Source organism: Myzus persicae, unplaced genomic scaffold, assembly GCF_001856785.1.
Source record: "Myzus persicae strain clone G006 unplaced genomic scaffold, MPER_G0061.0, whole genome shotgun sequence".
NCBI classification, from domain to species: Eukaryota; Metazoa; Arthropoda; class Insecta; order Hemiptera; family Aphididae; genus Myzus; species Myzus persicae.
This window is the reverse complement of record NW_019102034.1, coordinates 102,877-121,902: the sequence shown is the minus strand read 5'-3', so window position 1 is coordinate 121,902 and position 19,026 is coordinate 102,877. Positions and strand designations below refer to the sequence as shown.

The following is a 19,026-nucleotide window of genomic DNA, read 5'->3' as shown; positions in this document are numbered from 1 at the left end:
AATATTATTCTACTGAAAACTTTTGCCACAAGTCCTCCATGAGATATTTAAGAAAGTAAAATAAAAACTATGAATTTGTCACATTTCCAATTGTACCAGACAGACACTTCCATCCCATCCCCGGAATATGCATTAAATCCTCGCTTTTGTGTGTACACAGCACGTTTTATATTGTAAATAACATATTTAGATTATTTCCGTTGCTCATAGCGAGTTAATAAAACATTTAAACAAACAAAATTAAAATATATCTTCTTATTGAGGTTACTTGTTAACCGCCGCGATAACTTCTATTTCGACTTTGGCGTCCTATAAAAATAAACATAAAAAAAGATTTATCATCACATCACATAGTTTAACAGCCCGAGTGACATGAGTATAATTTGGTAAATTTATTGACCTCCGAAAAGAATGAAGCCACAAGTGTTCTCATATAAATAGTGACAGAAAAAAAAACACGAACTATAATAATTTATCACATCAGTGATGTCTTAAAGTCAGTTTTGTTTAATACTTACTAAAGGCAATTTGGCCACTTGAAACATTGCTCTAGCCGGATATGGCGGCACAAAAACTGTTAAATAGAAAATAAAGAGACAAATTATTGTTTTTAATCAGTACTTAGTGCTATCTATTTTGAAATTCAAATGAGCCCGCATAATTACATTGCTTGTAAATCTCGTTCACCGTCGGGCCGTCTTTTATGTCAGCTAACAGAACCGTGGTCTTAACGACTGGAAATAATAAAAATATATACACTTATAAGAATTATCCAAACATGTTACCACCAAAATAAAGGGGTCCCTTTTTGTTTTATTACGTAATCACATGGATGACTGTATCCGAGATAAATAAATTCACCCTTTATATTTAAACAAAATAGTTTTGTTTTAAAATGTAACTTACTATTATTTTTGTGTTATTGTATACCTAAGTGTATTGAATAATTTATAAATAAAATACATTTTATTTGATTCTGTTTTTTTTTTTTTAGTTTTTAAGCATAGTTATATGTGGCATATAAAATGAAGTATGGAGTTCATTATTAGTATTGTAATACTTATTCAACTTCTAAATTTTCATCACATAGGTATAAACATAGTCTATAATTTGGTTACTCTATATATTATTATGTTGTATAATATGGTTTGTACAGACATTCAACCAAATAATAATAATTCGTTAAAAAAATTAGTGAATACAAAAATGTAATATCTAAATGTACTTATAAGCTTTTCAAATTTTTACTGTGAATGAAGATATCACTGGTAATTACTTCCTAATGAATAATCATAATTGGCCACGTAGCTAGTCAAAAATACCATAACATCTGTGGAAATTTGCCAAAATCCAGTAAGACTCACTTACATAATAAAATATGTCACAAAAACTGTATGGTATATATAATAACATTTGAAGATATATTTATGTTAGGAATTCATAAGGTAATAACTAAGCAAAAGACCAAATTAAAGTTTTAATTTTAATACAAGTTTGTGGGTCGAATGATGAAAAACTTTACACGTATGAACATATTTATAATTATAATAAGGTTATTACATTATAATATGATTTTATTGACGTATTTATATAGGTAGTTAATAATGAATGCTATCTATTACAATCATTGTAATCACAGTTTGGTTGGAATTTAAAAATGCGATAATAATAGGGAATACAATGTAGAATATAGTTACTTATTGTAATTTGCTACTAGTTCAACTACTTGAATTAAAATTATGGTAAGCCCTTGATTATTTAGTGCACATTTTATTAATAACCTGGTTTGACTACATGCCAACTATATAATATGTGTATAATATATTGTAGTTCCGACGCATACGTGTAATTTTACTACATCACGTGCTCAAAACACTTGTTGGCCACACGATATTATTAATATGTACTGAATAAAATGAAAAACAATTAGTTTAACGCTAAATGTATTATAACGATGGCGATCGCAAACATACCTATTATAAGAATCAATCATAATATGGCAAAGTGTAAAATACAGAACCGAAGACGACACAATATTATATGTGTATACTGTATTATAAGTGTAAAGTAATAACTTCTAGACAGTGCAGTCATATAGGTATCTAGATATTCTCTTAACGGATCAAATATCAAAGAATATTGCAACACGAATAAATATAGTTATATAAAGTACAGATATTATATTGTTGGTATATGATTTTGGCTACTGAATTTTCTCCATATTTTTTCGATTCCTTTTGAGTTGTAAATCTGATGTACCATGTCGATGTTTAGCTTGTTCGCATATTTCCTCAATGGAAAGTAACGTAGCTCCAAGTTAACAAACAATGCAGTAAACTTTAAGTCAAATATTTCATTACTAGTCCTTTGACCAAAACGTATAATATAAAATATGACACATCACACGTACATTTCATGTAATCGAAATTATCTACGAGTAGTTTGAAAATTTTAATATACCACGTCGTTTTCACTGAATCCTCATTAATGTCTATTGCTGCACAGCAAACTATGAACAAATACCTATGTGGTTATACAATACGCTAGCGTTCAAAAGACACTTGTGTAACTTTCAGAATTCGGAACTGTATCAGAAACTATTAATATTTTTTCCTACACAATTATTCACACAGAATTATGTGTTGTCGGGTGCCGTTGTCGTTTTTATAAATTGTATAATAAAATATACTGTGGAAACAGCCGTTAATTTTACATTGTTAAGCAAGTCGAGAATATAAGGGAGGTAAATGTATTTAGTATTTTGTTTAATTAATATCAACAAATTCAGTGATTAAAGTATTAAACATGATACCCACCTCAGATACCGCATAACTAATACCTATAGGTATTAAATATAAATCATGATTAAATTTAAATATTTTTAAAATAATACCATGTTATATTATATAACTATATAGGTACACTAAAGGTATTATAAAAAAACTACTAGACTTTTAATTACATTACATAATGTACAACGGCGATCGCTGAAATTCAAGAAAAAATATATTGAGTTACAAAAAATCAACTACGCGTGACAAATTATAATTTTGAAAATTCTTATTTTAAAACATGACGATACGATTTATTACACAAAGAAACAAAAATAATATAAACAGAAAAATGTCAGATCTGCTGTGGCATAGTGGTATATCAATGTATAATTGTTGATGAAAATGTTGTGTTATGGAAAGGTCGACTTCATTTCAAACAATGTATACGAGTCATCGGTTTTCAATCAAGTTATTTGTATCATGTGATAAAGAAGAAACAGACTTGTATTTTAGACTTCATAACATTTACAGGAAAAAATACACATGTCTACTAATTTGTGTCGATCAGATTCTAATTTAAAAACACAGTTTATATGGAGTATACGCGCACTACTCCTATAATATATTATATTTACTTAAATAATAATACTTGTGTGAATTGTGAAACGGTCACACTGATGAAATATAATGTTAATTATGATCGTTAAGTTTCGATAAAATAGTTTCATAGTTTTTCCTAGCCTTGATATACTTACTTGAACTGAAAGACGATTGAGAAGCTTCCAGGACATGCTTAATATTTTCCAATGCCTTTTTTATCTCGGGTCCAGCACCGCCTTCAACCAGCTTACCGGTACTAGGATCCAAGCCCAAAGTACCTGACAAGTAAACTGTATCACCGTACTTAACTGCTTGGCTACAAATAATATTAAAATCGTTTTAACTGAAGACGAACAGTGTTATCCTGTATTGGTTGATATTATACAAGTTCACATTTTATCTTAAGTAAATAGATAGGTACCTATAATATAGAGATTATAGTTTCATATAACATAACAATTAATATTAAAAGGTCAGCTGTGTAACACTGTATAAAAGATAAGTATTGTAATCCGGTATTTAGATGCTTTTCAATCTAAAATAAAGAGTTCCTATTTCTTAATTTTCAAAATGAATGTAATCACTTAAAAAATGTTTGACTTTATTTATATTTGAAAAAGCATATTATGCTTGTCATGTTGTTCTCAAATACCAGATGACCGATGTACAGGATAAATGTAACCAATTGGCCCCAATATAACTTTTAACTTTTTTTAAATAAATAACTCAATAAACTGAGGTATAACTGCTACAATTACATAAGTATTTGAAAGTTATTCATTAAGTTAGAGAAGGTTTAGAGCATTCTCCGAGAATTTAATGAAATGTATTTATTTGTTTTTGTAATTATAATTATAGATGATATTGTACAAAACTGTTAACGGATATAAATAAAGTAATATCTTATTAAAAAAAAAACAACAAAATGTATAAATGAATCGAATGTAAATAATTTAATGTAAGTATATAACGTTGTAGTTGATGCTCAAAAATTAAAATTTGATACGTAGGTACTAAAATAATTCGTAACATTTATTTCTCATGTTTTCACACTTTATCATTAAAAATAATTACATTAATCGACACTAACTAAATTAATCAAATTAGAGTAAAATTGTTTATTTAATTCTTCCTTTAAAAAATGTAAGTGTCTCAGATCGACCCAACATTCATAAAACACCCGTGGAAATGTATGAATAAAACATGATTTTATTATTGCCTAGCTAATTCAAAAGGAAACTTATAACAAATCGATCAAATTCAAACATTTAAAAAAAAATTTAGTTGTAACAATATAATATATTTTATGAGTAAAAAACAACGTAACAAACAGATAAAATATTTTATCAATATAGTCGTTACCTTTCAAACCCTTATTATGTTTTAATTAAATGTTTTTAAAAATATAAGAACTTAGGTACCTATAATTTATATAAATACGTGCATTTTATTGTTTTCAAAAATTGGTTATAATTCAAGAATTTTGTAATGCAATTACTTGCGTATTATTGTATGTTTCATAATGATAAGTACATAACTAATATATAAAATGCATTAAGTTTCATTGTAAACATTTGTTTTTTTAGTTTTACTTCGTATTAATATTCTTACTTAAATGTTCAATTAACTATTCGATATCGTTCGACCGATAAGTATACTAGAAGCAATATAGTGTTGACAGTTTGACCTAAAGTTAAAAATAATAATCCATTGATAAAAAAAAAATGCTTATACATTGATACAAATAATTTTAATACCTAATTTATTTAGAATATCATTTATGATAAAATATAATTTTAATGTCTGCGAACGAACGGCGCTTTAATTATACTTAATTTGCAACGTTCTAAACGTTACCGATATGAAACACATTTAAATACTAGAAAAATATATTTTAAAAGCGATGATAATCTCGGTAAGATCCTTTAAGATTGATACATCAAGCAATTTTAAGTTTAATAAACAAAAAACTTTTTTTTGAGGATTATGAGTTTTATTCTAATCACTCAAAAATAATAAGAAGAAAATAAGTAAAAATAAATAAATAATAGAATGGTTTTCACAAAAACTTGTATAACCAATATAAATTCAGAAAATTTTTGTTTATTTTCAATCAGATTTTCATTAAAACAAGCATAATTAAATCTGTTTAATGCAAGAAAGAATACTTATAACAACCAAATCCAATTAAAACAAAAGAACGCTGTAGACATTTTAATTTCTATGTATACTAAAAATATAAAAAGTATGCACGTGCACTATTATTTTTTATTGATTAAACGATTAGAGTATTCAACTAATTGTTTGTAGAGTCATTAATATTATTACAGTTTGTCTAAGACATTACATTTTTAAATCACGAATAAGTTTTACGTATAGAATATAAATGATTAAAATGTTTCCCTTGAATAAAAAAAAATATGGAAAAATTATTTTAAAAATATTATTTCAGGCTCACGATATTTCTTACCAAATTTTTAATTAAATAGTTAACATTTTATTATTCGATAATCGTGATTTTTATTGTAGAAGTTATAATTGATCTATATTGCCGCACAAAATAACGTCTGTGAAAACATGTGACAATATTATTTCACTTTGTTATTGGTTTTTTATATTACTACCTTGTATTTTATATTAAGATCTCTAATTACAGCTGGTATTGACAATATTAGAACATTCAATTGAAAAAGATGATTAAAAAATGTTAACAGTATTTGATACTTGACAATAAATTTGTTGATTTATATACCGCGTAGAAACTGTATGTAGGTACCTATATTATGTGATCATATGACATTATTAGAATATTATATTATATCAAAGATACATTTTCACCCGGATCTAAAATACATTTTTAATGGATTCGGAATCAAAATTACATTTCACTTCAAACAGAATTTATTTTTTCTATATATGTTCGAGGTTGTTTGGTTTGCAATTTCTATTTCAAACTGACAGAATCACAGCAATAACTTTCAATGACCGTTGTAAGTAGAATAACTTAGACACAGCTATATTTGAACTCGAATAATGTAATGCGTCCTGAGAATTATGTGCGGATCAAACAAATTGGGCTTACAACATGGCCCGTCGGGAAAATGTATTTCATAAAACGGACTTTACAATAATATATTAATATGTCCGACTTGACGTATCGGTCCGCACAAGATCTACGAGTGCATTACATACACATATATATTACATAATATATATATATATATATATATATATATTATGAGACACGAGTGCATCGCAAACTCAAGCTGTATGACAACGATATTTATTGCGGACGGCCTACTAAATAAACGGTCAGACTTCACGCTGAGTGACGGAAGTTTAAAACTTTGACCGTCATAAGCAATTCGAAAGGAAATATGAACTCGGCATCGTATGTCTGGGGTGTTACCATCGATGAGTAAACTCGTCGTGCAGTACGTATAACATCACTCGTCAAAACCATACAATAGTATAATAATATTACAGTGTACGCCTCGCATGTATATGAATACACTGACATTATTATTATCAAATTAATGCAATCACCTGTAGATCCCGACCGACGGGCCCGCCAAGTCCGTGGACACGTGTGACAAGCGGCTCATACCTTCGGAGAATTCGGAACTTTTCCTTAGCGCTGTGAACAGCGACGGAGTGCAGATGACCGGTGTGCGAGCTGTGAGTCTACTAATGAACATAACATTAACGTATTTCAGTAGTTATGTTATAATATTATTATTGAGTGGTGATGGCGGTGGTTATCGATTATTATCGGAGTCCTTCGGTGATGAGTTCTCCGCTATCTGAGGTCTCGCCTATTACTCGTGGTAACAAATAAAAAAAAAAAATAAAAATATAATGATAACATTATTATAATCGACAACTGTTTTCATCGACATCGCACCGAGTGTGCCGCGACAATCAGAGATCATTGAGGATCGCGTTACCCCGCCCAACCGATATCACGTTTCGACATAATTGTACACATTTTGTACTGCGCCAGTTATGATATGTATTGTGTGTGTGTGTGTGTGTGTGTGTGCGCGCGCGCGCGTGCGTACGCGTTATGTATACCTAATGTACACACATATATATATATATATATATATATATAATAATGAAGGTAAATTAAACCTATGTCCCGGCTGATAGGGCTGTTAATGTGGTCTACGATTTATTATTTCAACGCGCCGAGGTCAAACGCCATGAAACATTTTCATTAAATGTAAATTAATTCACAACGACCGTAATGGTTTCACAAAGTCCGATTCCTACACATCGGCTGTTGATTGCCTGCATTGTTTAAATGATCATATGCAGAATTCAAAACGTCATTCGTGTATAGCTACCGTGTTCTTAGAGTCGTTAAAAGTTATAATTTTATTATGGAGTTATTGCAGACGTCACCGTATCACACACACATTTAACTGTAAGTCGCTTAGAAATGATGTAGGTAACCAAGCAAGATACAATACCAGATAACAATATAATAATGCACATAAACAAAAAGTTCCGAAAAAAGGTATTGTAATCAAACCTATTATATGTCGTGAACTTTTCCCGTCGTTAAGTAGACTTGGTAGATATGCAAACTTGCAAAGATGGTGAATTTAAATTTATATTAAATTATCAGGATCACCTAACCAAGTTTATTCAACTAAGACCTCTAAAATCTAAAACTGCTAAAGAAGTTTCACACCACTTATTAAATATATTTCTTATTTTCGGTGCTCCAAATATTTTACATTCCGACAACGGACGACAGTTCGTAAATAAAGTTATATCAGAGCTATGTTCAATGTGGGATGGTGTAAAAATTGTCCATGGTAAACCACCCCATAGTCAAACTCAAGGATCCATCGAAAGGGCAAACGAAGATTTCAAAAATATACTGAGAGCCATTGTTACGTGGTAACAGTTAAATTATTGTCTATCACTACTGGTATACGGTGTGTAATTGTGTATCCGTAGTGATAGATCATGTACCAAACGGGGGAATGTGAGAGGATTTGGATGTTCGACAAGACAAGTAGTTATACCGAGTATTGTTTAACGTATATTTAAAATGTAAAACAAAATGTAATATAAAATATTTTACTTTACCGATGACCTGGCAGCAACAATACACGGATCAAGTGGTGAGACGAGACTAACTTGGTTCGGCTGACGAATGTCAAGCAGGCCGTACGATTATTATAAATTTTGTTAACTATACAAAATAGTTATACATATATATAGCTTTGCTCCATGATATTACAGAATGGATAAAAGATGATACGCGCATCTATGATATTTGTACAGTATATAATACTATTCGCAATATTATAATTATAAAAATATGAAAACTGTAATGGTGTTCCACACCATCACAATACTCCTCTTTTATTTTAATTTATTTGATTTCAGTGTTATATATATTTTTGGTTACTAAAGTATAAGTTATTTCTAAACGCGTACCAAAAACATCCATAATGCTTACATCATTTAATTTGTATACATACAATGGTATATTTTGTTTTTGAGATGTCTGATATTGGTTCTCGGTTTAGAGTAAAATTTGGTTTCCACAACAAGATAGGTATCTGTTGTTTACTAACTCCTTTTTTTTGAAAAAACTCTGCTCCTTGTAAATTGATATTTCCGTTGAACATTTTACAAACTGCTTGGGTTGTTGTATGCTGTGAATGGCTTAAAAGAATTATACATTGTAAACGTGTAATGCCTATATAATTTTTTGACATTTTTTTTAAAAAGATATTGTGCTGATCATCGGTTTTATTAATTTAAATGAGTAATGAAGATATTTATTAGATTTTAATTAAATTTTAAGATTAGGTACACAAGAGAATTAAATATTTTTCATTGTTAACATAATTTTTTTAAATACCATACGTAAGCTCAATGTTTACATTCATTATACATTTTTTTACAGTTACGCATTAATACAATTGAGTTATGGCTTTCAATATTATGAGTGTATTTTTTTATACAATATATATATATATATTATTTTATAATAGTAGATTAGTAGGTTAATATAGGTTATATAGTGTAAGATTAGTAAAAATTGAAAATTAAATACATGAATTTTGTAATTCTTCATTGGCATTATTTTTTTTTTGAAGAAAAGTGCCATTATAATGTTTACATTTATATCATATCTTTTACACATTTGTATACTAATACATTTAAATAATGGCTTACAATAATTGATTGCTATTGCAGCTTAAACGATACTTCTTAATAAATATTAAAATATATCTAGGTATTATCTACTATTGTTAGTAATTTATTGTGAGTATAGTACATTTAAAAAACCATTTTGCATGTCCATTTTATTAAAGTAATTCGCTCTTTCTAAGAAGTCATATACGTATTGTTTGTATATGCGGCATTGGGAAATTTTGATGAGGTACCCTTTTATTTAGAGCGCGATAGTCTACTACTAATCGTTTTGTTCCGTCCGACTTGGGAACCAGAAACGCGGGACTAGCATAAGACGAATTAGACGGTACGATTATTTTTGCCTCTATTAATATGTTTATTTGCCGTTGTATTTCGGTTTGTTCTTTAATAGATAATCTGTGAGGTGGGAGGCTTATTGGTTCCTCATTAGTTGTGGGTATTGAAATATCTACTACTTCAAAAGTTCCTATATTGTTTGGATTTTTTTTTGCGAAACAATCGTGATATTTATTTATTAGATTTTGTAGCAATAGCTTTTCTTCGAATTTTAAAGTGGGATTTATGTCTATATCAAGGGTTTTAATTGTAATTTCGTTCAGTATTTTTTCACTGATTTTTAATGCTGGTTCAGCGTTTGTTATAGGTGTGTGGGAACCGGTTATCCGTGGAACTTTTGTCACCTTTGTGTGTTTTGATTTGATTTTTTATGTGTTGGTTATTAATTTTTAAATTTTTACTTTTATGCTGAAAGTGTTTTGCTATAGCTGTTATGGATAAAAAATTAATGAATTTATTTTTGTATTTATTGTTTATTAAGTCGAATTTAGTTTCCCGGTCTAACTGTGTGAATTGTTCATTAGTGATTTTTGTTATATTTTTTTTTTTGACTATGATATCGCAATATTTAGTTCTATTATATTTTGAAATGTTTTTAGTGGTTTTACGTTTTTGCTAAATGATTTTTTCCCAATTTCGACCGGAGTAAAAGAATCACATCATATACCTGCCTATATGGTGTGTGATATCATTATACTATTTGCCAACATTTAGTCAATCTTTTATCCATGGAAGGAATGTCTTTACAATGTCCTAATGCAATTTAATTAGACTTCGGAAGCCATAGAGTAGGTACCTAGTTGCAAATATATATTAATCTGGTACATAATAAAAACAAACAACTGAAGAATCGCTCATTTGGAATCCCGAAATAATAAGTTGTGGTTTCGGTATGTCGGACTCCCCATACTACACACAAGCATTCAAGCAAAACTGAATAGCATAATTTAATGCCAAATATTCCTAGATGGGGCGTGGTAGTTTTGGTATCACCCCAAATTTAAATTTCTCTTAGTTCATTATGAGTTTGCCTTACAAGATAAAACGGTGACATGAAAAATAATACAAACGTAGCATAAACAATAACCCTTGATGAAAAGGATGACCACCAGGGTTCGTTCCGGAATCGAATACCTTTGCTATTATACGATATATAGGCGGTATCATCCCATTTGGCCGAATGCTATTTTTTCGAATCCCATTTTGCCGAAAAATTTAAAATAAAATTGTATTTGTTAGGTCATAAAGACTAAAAAATTAATACAAGGTTCCTAATATATTGTGACAAAAAGTGGTTAAATAAGTTTTTAATATTTCTAACTCTAAAATTCAAAAATTCACTTTTTTCTGTTGCTTTTCGCTATAATTGATGTATTATTAAAGTGGGAAGAAAGCTATTTCAGGTGACATCGTCGCGGAAACATCGTTCCGTAATCTTATCGCTGATAAAGTGACAATAGTAATAAAAACTTACATCTACAAATGTAAAATGTTACACATATAATGATGATGAGTTTACTCACAGTCACTCTCTTTATAATCTGCAGTCACATTTGCCACTCGTACTAGTTATTTAAGTGTTGTATTTTAAAAGTGTATTTTAATATGTCTTGGTATACAATTAATTCAAACCGCGGCAAACCGCTATTAGTTGTAGATAATTATATACATAGGATTGACCGAAATAATGGAAATAATGAATATTATAAGTGTATTGATAACTGTGGAGGACGAGCAATATTAAGATCGCAAACGACTGCAATAATATCCAAAATTCATCATCACCCGACGCATGGAGCTGAATTGGCACGACGTGGATTTCGAGAAACTCTAAAGGTAAAATAAATCTTCAGTTTGTTTATATATTATATTATAGTTTGTATATATTATAAGTATACGTATATATATTGCGTTAATATATAAATAATACAGTGTGATTGATTAAGCGTAAAACACTCATTATTTCAAAAAGTATTCGTGTTTTTGAAAACAATTTTTTACATAGTTTTAAGTCGTTAAAAATAATACGTTTTTATTAAACAATTATATTTTTAAATATTTTTTATCCCCTATATTTTTTTTAGTTTTTTAGTTTTTTGAATGACAACATAGAGTTTTAATTTCATATTCCAAAGCAGAATAATTTTCTGAGTATTTTGATACATAAAAATCGAATTTTGGGCGAGTAGTTTATGAGTTATACGTATTTATAGTTTAGACAAGCGGAGTGGAGTGGTACGGGGTACCCCGCAAAATTTTAAATACGTAAACTCATGAACTACTGGTCCTAAATTTGATTTGTATGTGAATAACGATTTTTTTTTTTTACTACGATAACTTATAACAAACCTTGCATTAAAAATTAACTTAATTAAATTAAATTTTAAAGATTTTTAATATAATAAATTATATGCCCCGGGCGCCAAATTTTTAAATAGTATAATATTAAATATTATAAAATATTATTATATTTTTTATATATATATTATAATAATAAATCATATATCAAGCGTGTATATAGTATACATATATAATTAGTATGTAGATCACATAAAAAACGAATTATTATATATTTAGGAAAAAGTGGTTTCAAATCCAACAAAATCTGTGCCTCAGAATTTCCACGAAGTGAGACGATCCCTTGTTTCTTCAGGAATAAAAGGTTGCACTATATCAGAAGTAGAAGATGCTGTTCCTGTATATACTAGTGTCAGATCTTCAGCATACAGAAAGCGAATGAAATTGGTACCAAAATTACCTACAAAGTTATCGGAACTTATTCTTGAGAACGAATGGAGATCAACTAACGACAGAAAGGATTTTTTATTAGGTAATTATTTTTTCATGACAACTTGAGAAGTAGGTACTGCTCAATCAGTTAATAATACAAACCATTAATAACTAAATGTATATAGGATGTGATGGTCTTGACGACAAAATTGTTGTATTTGGGACGGAAGGATTCTTAAGAAGACTATGCAGTAGTGAAATTATTTTTATGGATGGGACATTTAAATCAGCACCTCAGTTATTTACCCAAATTTATACTTTGCACAGCTATGTTGTAGGAATAATGATACCATTGGTAATTATAATTATAAAAATAAACTAATAGGAGTTTTTAGTACATAATTATTAATTATAGAAAATTGACTTTAAAGGCTTATGCATTGCTACCCAACAAAAGCACAGAAACGTATTCCAGAATGTTTAAAATAATAAAAGAAGCTGCTCTAAGGAATGGTTTAATATTTAACCCCAATACATTTCAAATAGACTTTGAAATTGGTATGATTGTTTCAATTAGAGAAACTTTTGGATATACAACATCTATAAAAGGATGTTTATTCCACTTGGGTCAATCAATTTGGCGGAAAGTTCAAAATTTAGGGCTTGTTCGTGATTATAATCAAAATGACGATATAAAAAAAACTGTACGCCGTATGTGTAGCCTAGCTCTAATACCAATAGACCAAATCGATGATTGTTGGACAGAAATTCATGCCCAAGCGCCTCAACATGAAGGTAAATATTAAAAGGTATTTAAAATTTGTGTACTACAATTTTTATATTTATATAAATAAATTATTTAGGTTTGGATAGATTGATGAGTTACTTCGTAGAAACTTATTTGGATAACGACGTTAGTATATTTAGTCGTAGCATGTGGAACCACTACGAAACAGACCATACGAGGACAATTAACCACCTCGAGGGTTGGCATGCAGCTCTTAACAGGACTATATGTCGACCACACCCAAACATTTTTATTTTAATCAAAGAATTAAAAAACCAGCAGCAAAATTTTGAACTTGATATTATTACTCAAAAAAAATGTAACCAAGCTCCGAAAATGAGGAAAAAGTACAAAACTTTAGAAGACCGATTAAAAACGGGAAAAGAGCGGTAAATACTAAATAATTAACTATATAATTATTATAATATTATATTAATACCTCAAATGTATGTTTAATTCAGATTTGGAAATGGACAAATATCTATTATGGAATATCTAGATGCGATTATTTACCACTTCCATCTTGAATAAAATTATAAATATAAATATAAATTTTTTTATACATTTTTTGACAATTAATGTTTTTATATATTTTTACTAAATATTAATTATTTTTACTAATTTCTACTATACATTTTTGACAATTAATGTTTTTATATATTTTTACTATAACGTAATTATTATTTCATTTATTTTTATTATTTCACCATTTTATTTGACTATATATTTTAAAATAATATTATAACGAAACAAAATTCTATTTTACTATGCTTCGGCGAGATGGGTTTCGGCGAGATGGGTTTCGGCGAGATAGGTTTCGGCGAGATGGGTTTTCGGCGAGACGGGATTCGGCGAAATGGGTTTCGGCGAAATGGGCCCAAATCGATGAAAATATTTAAGGTGAAGGCCAGGGAACTATTAACATTTAAAAAAAAAATAGTTCTATCTTCACGCAACTGAAAATAACCACTATATCCGAAAAGGTTGAAAACAAAATAAAAAACCACGACCGTTGCAGAGGTTTCGGTTAGGTACTATTGTAGTCAATTTTGGAATAGAAATGATATCTTTATTATTTTTAATTCACATCATAGTTTATCTTCTAATTTATTATCATTCATAATGACAAAATTGTACTATGAACTAGATATTGAATTTCTTTACTTTTTAATTGCAGCAATAAACTAATATAATGAATAACCTTATATTTGGGTTAGGATTTGTTTAATCTGATGAAAAATGTGTACAGTTTGGATAATTTTGACTAAAAATAAAATCAATTTTTTTACATATTTTGTTAATATTTTAGTAACCATATTTTTCTATTTTCTTGATTTTTTATTTACTTTCGACGACGACAAACAATATCTGCCATACATAACGGCGTCCACTATTAAATGCACCACTGATAAGTTAAATGGTAAATATAAATTGAATACTAATTTTTATCATCTACTCCCATTACATCTTAGCACATTGTTTTCATCGGGTTACAGAAACAATATGACAAAACTACACAGAAGTTAACTTATTTTTTTTATGTTTTGAACCGACGACGCTTTAGGCACTGCTTTCACATTGCTTCCGTGCAGTATATGTAAGAGTACACTCTTCATCAACAAATACGTACATAACATTTATTCATATTATAAGTTATTTTATATTTTTTTTATATTTAAATACTGCTGAATGTCAAAATACATTATTATGAATATGAATATAATCATAAACCAATACAAAAATATTATAATTATTCCGTTAAAAGAGGGAAAAAATAATAGAAAGGTTTGATCTTCCCCATCAAAATGCATTTTTTTCAAAAAATCATTTTCAATAAAAAAATCCTCAGTTACATTTATGTTATTTATAAATTATCATCATTATGATATTAGTTCATTCAAATTAAAAATTTTATTGTGATTATAAAATAATAAATAATTATCCGCTGAAACGTTCAATACATCCATGATGAGAGTCAAAAAAAAAATTACAATATAATTAGAATCGAATTAAAATATTTATTTAACAACTTTATTTTTAGTTATAATAAATCAAGATATGTTATCTTATTATACTAATAAATTTCTAAAAAATGTCGTGTAGTCTTTTTCATTAATCATTGCTCTACAATAATTTTGAACCGGAAATGCCCTTAAATATTCTGAAAAAATTAAGTTTTAGATTTTTAGGCAATTTGCATTCTATTGGCCTATCAAAAACTCGCTGTATTTGATTACAAACGTATATAATGATACATTTTTGAAGCGGACCATTCAAAATGTTATTCAACACAAAGTGATTATATAATAATTAGTTTTACAATGAAAATATATATATTTCCAATCATCATATATTAAAAAAAAATTTTAATTTTACGATTTTGATAAGTGTTAGAAATACTTACTATATTCTACAAAACATTTGTATGCAAAAATGTATAATAACCCGAAAAAATTAATAAATATATGACTCCCAAGTCCCAGCACAATATTATGATAACCCAGAATCGCCGAATGTTCCTGGAATAACTTGTTCTATTGACGTCAAATACTTGAGACAGAAAACTATGAGGTTATTCTTATTTGATCATGTTATGTCAAATCATTATCTTACTATTGCACTACTAGGAATATTCTCCGAAAAATGTTCTCAGGAACTTGGAATATCCCAGAAATATTTCTAAACTTATTTTTACAGAAAAAAAATGTAATTACTTCCTCCAGCTGGAATAAAATAAAAACAGAAGTTTGGTTAATAAATCACGCAAGTCTTTAATTTACTTAGGTGCTTTCCCCGCTTTATCACACGACGCACTTAAAACGTGCTTCATCGTATCACACGTTTATTCGCCGTTTTATTTGATTTTTAATTGCCATTAAGGTTACTAATACACTGTGCATTACTTCTGTTCTATGCTACATGCAGCTGATTCCGTATTCATAAAACGTGTTAATTCATACGTATGATACAACGACATAGTATCGTTTACATGTCGTTTGCTGTTCATGGTATCTAACGTCCGGGTCGTGCCCTTATCTTATCCACGCATCTGTTGTTAACCGGTGCAACTCGTTTGCGCACAATCTACATTTTTTACCTAGATATCGATGACTCGTTTGCGCACAACGAAATCAGTCGTTTACCTGTAACGGACGACTCGTTTGCGCACAACATAAACACTGAGTAACATATATTTTATATTTTTAAATTTGGACTTACCTAAAGTAATTGAATTATCGGTAAAAATTATCAGTACAAATTACCAGCATATCAATAATCAATATATATCGATTTAAAATAATCGTCGTGTATTAGGAAAGCATAATACTTTTAAACAGTCGTTCGCCAGAAAGCTGTACTATAACAACTGACTATATTGACTATGGATATCGAAATTTGTGATGTTTTTGAAACGCGTCGAGGAAAAAAATGTTTAAACATAGAAAATTATAAATTTAGAGAATTCCGAACTTTAAAATCTGGTGATAAAAATTTTAGGTGTACAAATAAAAATTGTTCCGTAAGTGCTGTAGTTAGGTTAGTTAATGAATCATATAAAATTTTAAAAATTACAAACACGCATACCCATGACGAGTACGACGACCGAACAATTCATCGAGAAGTAGTAAGAAGCAATTTGAAACGTAGAGCCGAAGAGGATTTACATATTAAACCAAATAAACTAATACGCCGGGAATTGAAAAACAACGAAAAATCTGAACATCTTCAATATAGCGATATGAAATTAATTCGAAGATCCATGTATGAAAAACGAAAAAAATCCTTTCCAAACATACCGAGATCTTTAGAAGATGCTAAAAAACAATTAGTTGATGATCAGCATAATATTACTTACAAAGGTAATAAATTTTGTTTCGTTAGTGATGATGAAAATATATTTATATTTACATGTAAACAAAATTTGGAATTGCTACAAAGTGCAGAACACGTTTTTGGGGATGGGACATTTTCATTCGCTCCGAAATATTTTGTTCAACTTTATACTATTCACGTATTTACAAACAATTTTTATGTTCCTGTGGCATTTTGTTTTTTAAGTAACAAACATACTGATACTTACATCAGTATGTGGAAAACATTACAAAATATATGTATTCAAATTACTGGTAATATAATAAATTTAAGCAATTTTCATGTCGACTTTGAAAAATCTGCGCATAATGCAGTATTGCAAATTTTCCCTAAATGCAAAATCATGTGTTGTAACTTTCATTTAGGGCAAAATTGGTTTAGGCATATTCAACAACATAAATTATTATCGAGCGAGTACTTAAACAACGACTCAGAAGTTGGAAAATGGATGAAATGTTTTTTTGGATTAAGTTATTTACCCCCTGACGAAGTTTCCGATGGATTTTGTGATCTTATGTCAATAGCACCAAGTACTACGTCTAATATTTCTATATTTTCCGATTATATTTTAGAAAATTACATAACATCGGACAGCAATTTCCCTCCAACATTATGGGCTTGTGAACCTACTAATAATCCTAAGACTACTAATGGTGCCGAGAGTTATCACAAACAATATAATAGTCAGTTTTACACTGCTCATCCGCACATACATCAAGTAATCGACGTCATTATTGGAATTCAAAGTGACACTGATTTAAAAATTAATTCGATAAACAATAAAATCATAAATTTCAAAAGAAAAGAGACAATTAATAAGGAGATACAATTGGAAAACATTTGGAATGAATATAAAAATAATATTATTAATCGTTTAACTTATATGAAGAAAATCGGACTTAAATGTCACCATTCTAAATTAGTATAATTTTATAACTAATAGACTACTATTATTACTTATTAAACCTACAATGCATGTTTTTTAATATATTTTAATTTTTGTAATATTAAAATCATTATTTAAACCTAAAATATGTGTGCGCAAACGAGTTGTGATTTTGTGCGCAAACGTGTTGTAAAAAAGGTAAATGTGCGCAAACGAGTCGCACCCGTTGTTAACGTCCGCGTCGAATGATGACAGGCTCGGATAAGAAACATACTTGTCGTTTAGAACTCGTCATGGCATTATTCAGTTTACAGACTATTTTTTAAAATCATAAACTACAATGTACGTATTTTTGTATAGCTTTACATTCGTCAGTGAGTCATGTTGCAAATACATCGAACCGGACTGAAACAAAAACCCAGGAAGCATCTATCCAACTACCAGGGTATAACACATATTCTTTTTTTTTTTCTATTATTTTGCAACTAAAAACATAATAATTCTCTAAAAGAAGCTTTTGACGAATTAGCCCATAAAAACAATCAGTTTTTAATTGTGTGTGTGATCTTAGACTTATAACTCCACATTGATGTTAAAATTTGAAAGCTCGCCCTCAAATGTGTTGTATTTCCATCTATGCAACTCATAATGGAAAATTTTGTAAGAATATACTCCTCTACAGGAAGAACATAATTTAAAAAATGAAACTGATAACGTACCTGGTCGATCTGGAATAAAATAAAAATTGTTTTTAGACATTAATAATAAAATGTTTTTTAATATCCCAATTTTGATGAATTTTTCCAATATTGTTTACCGTCTTACTAAGACAGAAAAATATCATTAAAAAGAAT

The 19,026-nt window shown here is 28.8% G+C and overlaps 3 protein-coding genes across 3 annotated transcripts; 2 read left to right on the top strand and 1 right to left on the bottom strand.

The window, feature by feature from the left end:
• Nucleotides 1-144: 144 nt before the first annotated feature.
• On the bottom strand, nucleotides 145-7,199 carry LOC111031053 (2-iminobutanoate/2-iminopropanoate deaminase). Its single transcript, XM_022310838.1, has 5 exons — nucleotides 6,921-7,199; nucleotides 3,530-3,690; nucleotides 666-734; nucleotides 519-574; nucleotides 145-309 (listed from the first exon to the last, which is right to left on the bottom strand). The coding sequence occupies exons 1-5, from the start codon at nucleotides 7,070-7,072 to the stop codon at nucleotides 265-267; spliced, it is 483 nt and encodes a 160-aa protein (XP_022166530.1). The 5' UTR covers nucleotides 7,073-7,199; the 3' UTR covers nucleotides 145-264.
• Nucleotides 7,200-11,078: 3,879 nt separating this feature from the next.
• LOC111031062 lies at nucleotides 11,079-13,790 on the top strand. The gene is made up of 4 exons (XM_022310848.1): nucleotides 11,079-11,732; nucleotides 12,474-12,726; nucleotides 12,812-12,981; nucleotides 13,058-13,790. The coding sequence occupies exons 1-4, from the start codon at nucleotides 11,502-11,504 to the stop codon at nucleotides 13,430-13,432; spliced, it is 1,029 nt and encodes a 342-aa protein (XP_022166540.1). The 5' UTR covers nucleotides 11,079-11,501; the 3' UTR covers nucleotides 13,433-13,790.
• Nucleotides 13,791-16,481: 2,691 nt separating this feature from the next.
• LOC111031061 lies at nucleotides 16,482-18,388 on the top strand. The gene has a single exon (XM_022310847.1). It carries the CDS (start codon nucleotides 16,796-16,798, stop codon nucleotides 18,212-18,214), a length of 1,419 nt encoding a protein of 472 aa, XP_022166539.1. The 5' UTR covers nucleotides 16,482-16,795; the 3' UTR covers nucleotides 18,215-18,388.
• The last annotated feature ends 638 nt before the right edge of the window (nucleotides 18,389-19,026 follow it).